This window comes from Leucopleurus acutus (genome assembly GCF_964270905.1).
Source record: "Leucopleurus acutus genome assembly, chromosome: 1".
In the NCBI taxonomy this organism is placed as follows: domain Eukaryota; kingdom Metazoa; phylum Chordata; class Mammalia; order Artiodactyla; family Delphinidae; genus Leucopleurus; species Leucopleurus acutus.
The window spans coordinates 91239356-91252273 of record NC_139142.1 but is presented as its reverse complement, the minus strand read 5'-3'; the positions used below and the strand labels follow the sequence as shown (position 1 = coordinate 91252273).

The 12918-nt window shown below is 37.3% G+C and overlaps 1 protein-coding gene across 2 annotated transcripts in view; it reads left to right on the top strand.

Annotated features, from left to right (window-relative positions):
* Positions 1-12918, top strand: part of SECISBP2L (SECIS binding protein 2 like) — a 61413-nt gene that overhangs the window by 25387 nt on the left and 23108 nt on the right. For both annotated transcript variants that reach the window (XM_082858769.1, XM_082858768.1), the window contains exons 11-15: positions 80-221; positions 3524-3693; positions 4464-4596; positions 6378-6540; positions 8550-8770. In XM_082858769.1, the coding sequence (XP_082714895.1) occupies positions 80-221; positions 3524-3693; positions 4464-4596; positions 6378-6540; positions 8550-8770 (829 nt within the window). The remainder of the gene's footprint in view (positions 1-79; positions 222-3523; positions 3694-4463; positions 4597-6377; positions 6541-8549; positions 8771-12918) is intronic.

The window sequence follows — 12918 nt, the reverse complement described above, 5'->3', positions numbered from 1 at the left end:
GAAGACTGACAAATATAATTATCTTAAATTGTCACATTTTCATACTAAAATGAAAAATGTTTTCATGTTTACCTTGCAGGAAGCTTTATCAAAGGCAGCTGGGAAAAAGAATAAAACACCTGTACAGCTAGATTTGGGGGACATGTTAGCAGCTCTGGAAAAACAACAACAAGCCATGAAAGCACGGCAAATTACTAATACCAGACCTCTGTCATATACAGGTGATATCATTAATCCTGGCAATTTGCTATTTGGCTTTGGTAATGTATTTTGGAAACTGTTAATCTAAATTATATATACCTACAAAAATCCAGAGTCTGATTACTCAGCAGCTTCTCTCCTGCCACTAGTAACCTCCTAACTATTACCTACCTTTCATTCCCCCTAACCCCCAGTCTGTCTTAAAAGGAGCGCTCTTTTTCAAATATAAGTTCAAAATCCTCTAGTAGCTCGTCATCTCACTTGGAGCGAAGCCAGGGTCCTAAGTCACATCTTAGCTGCTCCTGTTACCTTTCTGCCCTCATCACCATTCTCCCCGGCACTCACTGCTCTAGCCACGTTAGCCCCCTTGCTGTTCCACAGACACATCCAACATGCTCCAAGCTCAGTGTCCTTGTGCTTGCTCTTTCCTTTACCTGGAACTCTCTTCCCTCAGGCATCAGTATAGTTTGTTCCATCAGGTCCTCCAGGTCTCCGTTCAGATGTCGGTTGGTATATGTTATGAACCAACCAAATTTTTCTTCTTCAAAGGTGTCAATAAGAATCACAAGTAATTTGGCTCTATAACTGTTAAATTATCCAATTTAGAACCAAATGGAAAACATAGGAGTGTTAATCAGATTTTGTGTGTATGTGTGAGAGAGAGAGAGAAAGGGAGACAGGGAGGGAGAGAGAGGGAGAGAAGTGGGGGGAGGGAGGACGAGGAGGGGAGGGAGGGAGAGAGAAAATGAGCTGGCTTTCTGCTGAAACAGTAATTTATATTTTAACAAACGTCGTCAGTTACAGCTCAGCACCTTTGACATGCTCCCTCATTTCTTTTTATAGTCTTTGTATTTAGAGGATGAGGAATAAGATAAAGGAAAGGGAAAGGCACCAACAAAAAGCACTGATGTTGAGGGGAAGAATGGAATTTTCTTTCCTCGGTTCCTATGTAAAGGGTCTACTGTTTTTAAACAAAAATATAAGTAACAGTTTATAACTTTAATCGTGTGTGCAAAATGTTTAAACCTATAGCTAGTTACCATCCGGTATGAACCTTAGCTTTGAGTAACTGTTAGTAAACATAATATTGAGTGCATACTGAGCTTTGGAGTTGCATGCTGTTGAGATGAGGGACATGGCAGTAACATCTCATTAAGAGTAAAGGACTCTAGGGGATGGAACTGAGTTAGTGTTCCAGAGGCAGTGTGGTCTAGTGGCTGCATGCAGGGGCTTTGGAGTTGAGCTGCGTCTTGAATCCTGTTCTTCCATGGTTTTCCTTGGCAAGTTATTTAATCTTCCTGTGCTTCACTTTCCTTACATTAAAATGGAGATAATACAGTACCTGCTTCTGGATTGTTTTGAGGATTGAATGAGATGATACATGTAAAGTGCTTAGAAGAGCGTCTGGGTTATAATCATTCAATAAAGTTTAGCCAGTTATTTTGGGAAAGAGATTGTTAGCCTGTGATAACCTCAAGTGGCTTATTATTACAACTTTGGTTTGTTTAGCACATTAATATATACAAATGTAAGTATCTACATGCAGTGTGGTGTCAAGAACCGTGGAATTACAGATAGGATTAAGATATACCTGTGGTCAAGGAGTTTATAATCTAGTCTGAGAGAAAGATGTACCCACATAACTAATAAAAAGCAGTGCCTTAGGAAAGATACCAGCAAAGTTTTATGAACTTATAGAAGAAAGAGTGATTTATGTCAACAGGGATGTATGTTACAAATGCCTTCATATATGATAGCATTTGGACTGGGCTTTAAAGGGGGAGTAAGATTCTTGACAGATGGAAGTGAGATTAATCTCTAATCTATCACCAGTGTTTAAATTGGGAAGTGTTGATTACAAAGAAATCAGCTTTCTTGGGAAGTCCAAAGGAAGGACGGGACTATGGCAGAGATGTAAAAGGATTTTAATGAATTAATAGGGTTTTTTAATTGATGGAATGTGGAAACAGGTCAAAGATGACTCCAAACTCTCTGACTTGGAGGACTGTGGTGGGGGTTAGGTATATGATGATACGAAACAGGATAAGGATCACGGAAGAAGAGTTTTCTTGGGAAGAACAGACTCTGGCCCTGTTGTATTTGAAATGCTGGTTAGGGAGGTCCTGGTGGTTCCTATTTAACTTATAGTTAGGTATGTGCAGTTCAGGTTAGAAGTCAGTGAATTTCAAATAGAGATGATTGTTGTAGCTGTGGAAATATGTAAGATTGTCAGGGGAAAGAAAACTTAGGAAAAAGATGTTCAGGGATAAAGCCTTGTAGAATGCTCAGAGTTAAAAGACAGAAGGAAGAAGAACCAGAAAAACAGGTTTGAGAAAGAGTGAGGAAAAGAGAACGTAATTCACAAAAGGTGAGGATAGAATTTTGAGGAAGAGGATGTGGTCTTTGGTAACAAATGCTGCTTTGCTCTAGAATAGAGCAAAGAATCAGAGTTAGATTTGGCAGTTGCAAGGTTTTATGTGATCTTGGCAATAGCAGTTTCAAGAGAGTGGGTAGGGCGGAGGCCAGATTGTAATGATTTGGGAAGTAATGAGGAAGAAAGGGGAGTGATGGTATCTTAGAAGCCAGTTAGGGGAGAGGTTTTGTTAGTTTGCCTGTTTTTTCTTCCTTTTATATAGAGGAGATTTTTAACTTCTTTTGGGGAGTTAGGGAAAAGAGTCAGGGGTCAAGTCAAGGAGGAACTTGAAAGATGCAAGGGGAAAGTAATAGAGCAAAATCCTTGAGGAATTAACCTTGAGATGGGATTATGAGAAGAGGCGGTTGGTAAGCCTTCGGTGGGAGTAAGGATGCCTGCTGCCTCCTCTCAGATGGCTTAGAAGTTTATATTGGAAAGCATCTTAGGGAAGTAGCAGGAAAGCTTTTCTGCTAGAGTGAGAGAATTGAGATTAGAGGCTAGGTCTGCTGAAGGATGGGTGGTATCCACGGGAGAATGAGGGTAACAATCAATCAGGCATAAAAGAATTGCTGAATAGTACTGAGAGTGCAGCTAAGAGGGGAAAATCATCATTCTTTACTGACAGGCAGAAATGAGGAGAGGAGTGATAGACTACTTATCTTATGTAAGGGTCATTGTTAGATTCATTAGGAATAAGGAGAGGTACAGAGTTTTGAAATTTCAGAGGTAGAATGGTTCTTTGGAGCTGTATCTGAGGGATACTGCACGACCATATACTGCTCCTGCTGTTATGATGTCTGTTTTCCACAAGAAGAGGATGTTGTTTTTCTTGTAGGTTTATTATTAGAAATTTTGAAAATATGTGGAGTTGGCCATAATAGTAAAACTAATGTTCTTGTTTGTTTTTAGTGGTCACTGCAGCTTCTTTTCACACTAAAGACTCTTCTAACAGAAAACCCTTAACCAAAGGTCAGCCCTGTTTGACATCCTTTAATTCTTTGGACATTACTTCCTCTAAAGCGAAAAAAGGAAAAGAAAAGGAAATTGCAAAACTAAAACGGCCCACAGCACTTAAAAAGGTAAAACAAAACCTGGGGATATTTATTTTACAGTATAAAAAAGGGTTTAAATCGTTTTGCAAAAGTAGTTGTGGCGTTTTGGCCAACTGATTATTGTGAAAAGTTCTTAAACATGCATCTTTATGATGACTAATTAATTTAAGGTTGGGGATCTCAGCATCATGACTATCTTTCTGTGTTGACCAAGGCCCTGGGGAATGAGTTCTGTCTATAAGTTTAAAAGAAAAAGTTAAACATTTAGGTATCCAAAAACTTGAGACCCTAGGTATCAGAAGCCTGGGATTCTAGTACTAACTTCAGTACTTATTGTGTAGTTTTAGCAAACCTTTCTTATCCTCATCTTCTTTATCTATAAGTTGGGTATAATATTTGCTCTGTTTAACTCAGTACTGTTATTAGGAGGAGTGAATGAGATGATCTATGACCAAATAAATCTAACGTAACTATGTGACCTGGTTTCCAAAGGTTTTATTTTACCCATTTTGGGGGAAACCCTAGTTTGTCTACTAGGATTTAAAGAATGAAGCAGATGTAGTTTGATAGCTGTAGTATTATATTGCCTTCCTTTATTTTGGATATAGTACTTCCTTCAACTGCAGTGCCTAAAATTACATTTACCTTTTTGCCAGTCAGTTTCTACATAGCCAACCAAAATCCTTACATCCATTTTTTAAGTGAACACTACTATTCCTGTGTAATAGTGACCATTTTAATCATTCAGTACATACTTAAAGAGTAATTAGTAATTAAAGACTGGTAATGACTTTTAGGTTATTTTGAAAGAAAGAGAGGAAAAGAAGGGCCGTTTAACTGTGGACCACAATCTTTTGGGATCTGAGGAACCAATAGAAATGCACTTAGATTTTATTGATGATTTGCCGCAGGAGATTGTTTCCCAAGAAGGTAAGATCACCTCTTTCCCCCTTCTTCTTATAAAATGGTCTGAAGTATTTTAATTAGTAGGTAACAACATATCACTAGTTATTCTCCTAAATATGCTCCATATTTTATCTAAATTTTTTAATCTTTGAGAGTGGTTTCTTTTGAAGATGCTTCTGTAGGGAGATACTTAAAGGGCAGGGAGGCAGGTGTTAGATAGTAGGTCTATGGCATTTTTGAAGCTTAAATCCTGAATTTGTTGTAAACCCTCATAACTATGATCTTACTAATGCATCCTCTGTAACTGTCACAGTTCCTTTCATCTTGCCTTCTTTTATATCTAGAACACAATTGACTTTCTTTGCAGGACTACAGTTGACCCTTGAACAATGCAGGTTTGAACTGCACAGGTACACTTGTACACAGATGTTTTTCAATAGTAAATACTGCAGTACTACTCAGCCATGATTGGTTGAATCCACAGATGATAGAGGAACTATGATACAGAGGGCAGACTATAAATTATATGAGGTTTAAATCCCCATATTGTACAAGGGTCACCTGTATATTTTATTGAATTGCTTTTGTTGATTTTCTTCCTTGCTTTTGTGAAATTAATACATATGCCACAATGAGTGGAGAATTGCAAAGCTTGTTGTAGTGTAGAGTCCAGTTGGTCAGTAAGATTCAGTCCCATACAATGGGTAGCCAGCACATGATTTCAGGTGGGACCTCAGCAAAACTGCAGATGCCTTCTAAAATTTATACTACTGTGGAAGAAAGATTTTAAGAGAAATCTGACTAGGTCCCTATTTCTCCTGGTATTTATTCTTCAACTTTTGGCAAAACATTTAAATCTGATTTACACATAGATTTAGTAGCAGTGTTCCCTTGTGTTTAGAAAATAAGTTTACTACTTCTAAGAATTGTTCGGTTAGGGTTCCCCTTTACTCTCAATTAAGTATCATTGCCTTTGTGTTCAGGTGTATCTGTTTATGCATTCCTTCAACAAGTGTGTGTTGAACATCCATCATATGTACTTCAGTAAGTGGGGTAGGGATGGGAAGGTCAGGAAATGTCATAAAGATATATAGTGGACTGGCCCTGTTACAAAAAGTTTACAATCCAGTAGAGAGATAAGATATATGTGTAACTTTGCAGATTAATGGACTGGACAAATACTAACTCATTTCCTGAGTTTTAGAGCTGTTTAGAAAAGAAGCAGTAACTAAAGGTGGCAGTTGAGTCAAGAGGTGGCATCTGCAAACGTGGCTGCCTGAGCACAGGAGCAAAGACCAAATGAAAGAGAAACTGGGGTGGTGCCTGGAGAACTGGGAGTGGTGTGGAGAGAATGAGTGAGGTAGAATTCATCATTGCCAGCAGCAATGGGAATTTTTAGACAGTTAAAAAAAATTATTTCTAAGAAATAGATGGAAAAATAAAGATGAAGGAGATGGGTAATATGATCTGGAAAGAGTGCAGAAGCGGATATGTCTTTTGTTCTTCAATTTAGATCCCCTGGGAATACATGTTTTAGATAACTTGGCTTCTTGCATCTCTTCTGTGGAGACTTGTAGGATATGCTTGATGTTTTTCAGAGTATATTTTAAGACATAATAGGAAAATTTGATTTTTGTAGTATATGAGAAATGTTTGTGATACGAACAATGCCCAACTTGGTAGCTTCTGGAGAATTTGGAAGTGATAACAAAAGGTAACTGCCATTCTAAATTATGTTGAAGAGTATAGAGCTTTTCAGCATTCAGAATTTCTAAATTCTTTCCCCTCACCCCACGTCTCCACAGATGCTGGACTGAGCATGCCCAGTGATGCATCCCTCTCTCCAGCAAGTCAGAACTCTCCGTACTGTATGACACCTGTGTCACAAGGCTCTCCGGCTAGTTCTGGGATAGGCAGTCCAATGGCATCTTCGACAATAACCAAAATCCACAGCAAAAGATTTAGAGAGTAAGTTTTAGTCTCATTATTGAGGTTGAATAGCTTAGGTATCTTGACTGTAGTTCTGAATATAATATTGTCGTTCTTTCTTGGTGGGTTGAACAGATAGAATACCAAAGATCTTTAAGTTCTTTCAGATTTTGTTTAACAACGGGTTTTATTACATGGAAAATATTTGCCTTCCGTCAGCTGTCAGTGTTCATGTAAAAGTAATTTGACAGTAAATACATTCTTTTTATATCAGCTAGTGTTTATACCCATGAAATTTTACCTCTTACAGCTTATGTATTATATAAAATGTCATACTGTGACATTTTTCCTCTCCAAATGCTTTTGCTTTTTTGTTTATATTATTGGCCCTTCAAAAAAAAATCTCTCTAGCCAATTAATAACAAGTTTCTAAGATCCTCCTACATGTAGTGAACCTGTTACATAAACCTATTTGTTTTTGTTGTTGTTCTCTTTTTTTTTTTTTTTCTTTTTTGCGGTACGCGGGCCTCTCACTGTTGTGGCCTCTCCCGTTGCGGAGCACAGGCTCCGGACGCGCAGGCTCAGTGGCCATGGCTCACGGGCCCAGCTGCTCCGCGGCATGTGGGATCTTCCCGGACTGGGGCATGAACCCATGTCCCCTGCATCGGCAGGCGGACTCTCAACCACTGCGCCACCAGGGAAGCCCTAAATCTATTTGTTTTTAAGCATATATTTCTAAGTTTGAAAATGCCCATCTTTGAAATTAAGTTTACCTATGAAAGAATCCCAGGGTGAAGGTAAAATGTGTGTGAATCCAAACCACATTGATTTGTTCTGTTCCTTTATTGTTTTTGAGCAAATACTTATTGCCTAGGTTTGGGAAGTTAATTAAATATCACAGATGTGTGACAAAGGAAATACTTCGAGAGTAAAATCTTACATATGTGTGAAATAAACAGCTTGGAAGAAAAGCAGAGTGAAGAAAATTGCGTTTTTGATGTTTTATTCTTCAATTGCATTCTTTAATTTTGTATACTTTATGATAAGCTTTCCTCAGCCTGTCCAGTTTTATCTTCTGTTCTGAAGTAATGTCATACTTGCATTTATTTAAACATTTTTCACATAAACATTAACAAAATTTCCAAAGCAGAACATTTTTTTTCACTAAAGAAAGGCAGACCTAGATTTTCCCACCATATAATGTATCAGTAATTTAGAACTGGTAATTTGCTGGCCTGGCATTCCTAGATTAGAAATTTTACCAATTTTCCTTGTTAAGTACCTGCTTATGGTAGAGATAGATTATGGATGAAAACTAGCAAAGTGGAATAGGTAAGGAGTTTACTTAAACTAGAATGACTTCCTTATCCTTGAAATTAAGTACTATAGTGGCCTCACATTACTTGCTTTCTGGTTTTTGCGTTGTAGCCATATATGATCTCACAAAGAGCCTCATTCAGTTACTTGGCCTGATATAAAGCCATATGACTTTTACCTCAAGACCTCTTTGGTTTTGGCTTCAGTTTAACTACTGAATTCATCCGCTGTAACCATAGATTTTCAGAGGTAGAGGGACCATTGAGGCTGTCATCCGTAACTCCTTATTTTTATGGTTGAGGAAGCCAGTGCTGGAGACTGATTTATCCAAGTGTGGAGGATGAATTGTTGGTATTAGGGCATTCAGTTAGCTTTTATGAAATTAATTTGTTTCTTATTAGAAGCATCTTTAGTATTCATTGGAATGAAATAACTTTATACGTTATCTCCTTACCAAAAACATTATACCTGTTTATCTAATAGCAGGTTAACATTTGATTTATATCCTTAGGAATTTAATAATTGGGTGTTTGATTAGTACTTCCCCGAGGTTAATCTATCCTTTGCATAAAAGCCGATCTGTTGTAATTCAGGAAAACTCTTCTGTTTCTCTAATTGACTGAAGGATTTAGGAGATTTTTCAAGACTTGATTTTTTAATGAAAAACTTTACTGGATGTATTTTTTTCCTAAAATAATTTTATAATTACCTACTTTTGGGTTCCTTTACAGGTACTGTAATCAGGTTCTTTGTAAAGAGATTGATGAATGTGTGACTCTTCTTCTTCAAGAGCTTGTCAGCTTCCAGGAACGCATCTACCAAAAGGATCCTGTAAGAGCAAAAGCGAGGAGACGGCTGGTCATGGGTCTAAGAGAGGTTACGAAACATATGAAGTTAAACAAGATCAAATGTGTTATAATTTCTCCAAATTGTGAAAAAATCCAGTCCAAAGGTATGAACATTTTACTTTTGAAGTGTTTTGATATTTATGTAGTATAATTGTAGAATATGCAGTGAATTTTAAAGTGGAAGCCATATGTCTTCTTTAGCAGAGTTTAGGTATAAAACATAATACTGAACGTGAAGAAAGAAAATGAAATGTTTCAGCACCGGAGGTAGAGTAATAAAATTGAGATCAGATTGTAAAGAAAATCCCCATTTATGAACACTAGTGAAGGATTTAGTTGGGGCCAACCAAGTGTCCGCTGTGTTGTGATCAGAGTAGGAACTACTAAGCAGGCATTTCTTTACCTCTGCAAATATATTCTACTTTATTTTTTTTAACATCTTTATTGGAGTATAATTGCTTTACAATGATGTGTTAGTTTCTGCTTTATAACAAAGTGAATCAGCTATACATATACATATATCCCCATATCTCTTCCCTCTTGCGTCTCCCTCCCTCCCACCCTCCCTATCCCACCCCTCTAGGTGGTCACAAAGCACTGAGCTGATCTCCCTGTGCTGTGCAGCTGCTTCCCACTAGCTATCTGTTTTACATTTGGTAGTATATATAAGTCCATACCACTCTCTCACTTCGTCCCAGCTTACCCTTCCCCATCCCCATGTCCTCAAGTCCATTCTCTATGTCTGCGTCTTTATTCCTTTCATGCCCCTGTTCTTCATAAAAATTTTTTTTTTGTTTGCTTTTTTTTTTTTGGATTCCATATATATATGTGGTAGCATACAGTATTTGTTTTTCTCTTTCTGACTTACTTCACTCTGTATGACAGACTCTAGGGCCATCCACCTCACTACAAATAACTCAATTTCGTTTCTTTTTATGGCTGAGTAATATTCCATTGTATATATGAGCCACATCTTCATTGTCCATTCATCTGTCGACGGACACTTAGGTTGCTTCCATGCTGACTATTGTAAATAGAGCTGCAGTGAACATTGTGGTACATGACTCTTTGAATTATGGTTTTCTCAGGGTATATGCCCAGTAGTGGGATAGCAGGGTTGTATGGTAGTTCTAGTTTTAGTTTTTTAAGGCCTCCATACTGTTCTGCATAATGGCTCTATCAATTTACATTCCCACCAACAGTGCAAGAGGGTTCCCTTTTCTCCACACCCTCTCCAGCGTTTATTGTTTGTAGATTTTTTGATGATGGCCATTCTGACTGGTATGACGTGATACCTCATTGTAGTTTTGATTTGCATTTCTCTAATGATTAGTGATGTTGAGCATCCTTTCATGTGTTTGTTGGCAACCTGTATATCTTTGGAGAAATGTCTATTTAGGTCTTCTGCCAATTTTTGTATTGGGTTGTTTGTTTTTTTGATATTGAGCTGCATGAGCTGCTTGTAATTTTGGAGATTAATCCTTTGTCAGTTGCTTCATTTGCAAATATTTTCTCCCATTCTGAGGGTTGTCTTTTCATCTTGTTTATGGTTTCCTTTGCTGTGCAAAAGCTTTGAAGTTTCATTAGGTCCCATTTGTTTATTTTTGTTTTTACTTCCATTACTCTAGATGGTGGGTCAAAAAGGATCTTACTGTGATGTATATCATAGAGTGTTCTGCCTATGTTTTCCTCTAAGAGTTTTATAGTGTCTGGCCTTACATTTAGGTCTTTAATCCATTTGGAGTTTATTTTTGTGTATGGTGTTAGGGAATGTTCTAATTTCTTTCTTTTACGTGTAGCTAGCTATCCAGTTTTCCCAGCACCACTTATTGAAGAGGCTGTCTTTTCTCCATTGTATATTCTTGCCTCCTTTATCAAAGATAAGGTGACCATATGTGCATGGGTTTATCGCTGGACTTTCTGTTCTGTTCCATTGATCTATCTTTCTGTTTTTGTGCCGGTACAATACTGTCTTGATTACTGTAGCTTTGTAGTGTAGTCTGACGTGCGGGAGCCTGATTCCTCCAGCTCCGTTTTTCTTTCTCAAGATTGCTTTGGCTATTTGAGGTCTTTTGTGTTTCCATACAAATTGTGAAATTTTTTCTTCTAGTTCTGTGAAAAATGCCAGTGGTAGTTTGATAGGGATTGCACTGAATCCGTAGATTGCCTTCGGTCATATAGTCATTTTGACAGTGTTGATTCTTCCAATCCGAGAATCTGGTATATCTCTCCATCTGTTTGTATCATCTTTAATTTCTTTCATCAGTGTCTTATAGTTTTCTGCATACAGGTCTTTTGTCTCCTTAGGTAGGTTTATTCCTAGGTGTTTTATTCTTTTTTGTTGCAGTGGTAAATGGGAGTGTTTCCTTAATTTCTCTCTCAGATTTTTCATCATTAGTGTATGGGAATGCAAGAGATTTCTGTGCATTAATTTTGTATCCTGCTACTTTACCAAATTCATTGATTAGCTCTAGTAGTTTTCTGGTAGCACCTTTAGGGTTCTCTATGTATAGTATCATGTCGTCTGCAGACAGTGACAGTTTTACTTCTTTTCCAATTTGGATACCTTTTATTTCTTTTTCTTCTCTGATTGTTGTGGCTAAAACTTCCAAAACTCTGTTGAATAATAATGGTGATAGTGGGCAACCTTGTCTTTTTCCTGGACTTAGAGGAAATGGTTTCAGTTTTTCACCATTGAGAGTGATGTTGGCTTTGGGTTTGTCATATATGTTGAGGTAAGTTTCCTCTATGCCTACTTTCTGGAGGGTTTTTATCATAAATGGGTGTTGAATTTTGTCAAAAGCTTTTTCGGCATCTATTGAGATGATCATATGGTTTTTCTCCTTCAATTTGTTAATATGGTGTATCACATTAATTGATTTGCATATACTGAAGAATCCTTGCATTCCTGGGATAAACCCCACATGATTGTGATGTATGATCCTTTTAATGTGCTGTTGGAGTCTGTTTGCTAGTATTTTGTTGAGGATTTTTGCATCTATATTTATTGGTGGTATTGGCCTGTAATTTTCTTTCTTTGTGACATCTTTGTCTGGTTTTGGTATCAGGTTGATGGTGGCCTTGTAGAATGAGTTTGGGAGTGTTCCTCTCTCTGCTATATTTTGGCAAACTTGGAGAAGCATAGGTGTTAGCTCTTCTCTAAATGTTTGATAGAATTCACCTGTGAAGCTCTCTGGTCCTGGGCTTTTCTTTGTTGGAAGATTTTGAATCACAGTTTCCATTTCAGTGCTTGTGATTGGTCTGTTCATATTTTCTATTTCTTCCTGGTGCAGTCTCAGAAGGTTGTGTTTTTCTAAGAATTTGTCCATTTCTTCCAGGTTGTCCATTTTATTGGCATAGAGTTGCTTGTAGTAATCTCTCAAGATCCTTTGTATTTCTGCAGTGTAAGTTGTTACTTCTCCTTTTTCATTTCTAATTCTATTGATCTGAGTCTTCTCCCTTTTTTTTTGATGAATCTGGCTAATGGTTTATCAATTTGGTTTATCTTCTCAAAGCATCAGCTTTTAGTTTTATTGATCTTTGCTGTTGTTTCCTTCATTTCTTTTTCATTTATTTCTGATCTGATCTTTATGATTTCTTTCCTTCTGCTAACTTTGGGAGTGTTTTGTTCTTCTTTCTCTAATTGCTTTAGGTGTAAGGTTAGGTTGTTTATTTGAGATGTTTCTTGTTTCTTGAGGTACGATTGTATTGCTATAAACTTCCCTCTTAGAACTGCTTTTGCTGCATCCCATAGGTTTTGGCTCGTCATGTTTTCATTCTCATTTGTTTCTAGGTGTTTTTTGATTTCCTATTTGATTTCTTCAGCGATCTCTTGGTTATTAAGTAGTGCAATATTTAACCTCCATGTGTTTGTATTTTTTTTTACAGATTTTTTCCTGTAATTGATATCTAGTCTCATAGCGCTGTGGTCGGAAAAGATACTTGATACGATTTCAATTTTCTTAAATTTATCAAGCCTTCATTTGTGGCCCAAGATATGATCTATCCTGGAGCATGTTCCATGAGCACTTGAGAAGAAAGTTTATTCTCTTGTTTTTGGAGGGAATGTCCTATAGATATCAATTAAGTCTGTCTTGTTTAATGTATCCTTTAAAGCTTGTGTTTCCTTATTTATTTTCATTTTGGATGATCTGTCCATTGGTGAAAGTTGGGTGTTAAAGTCCCCTACTGTGATTGTGTTACTGTAGATTTCCCCTTTTATGGCTGTTAGCATTTGCCTTATGTATTGAGG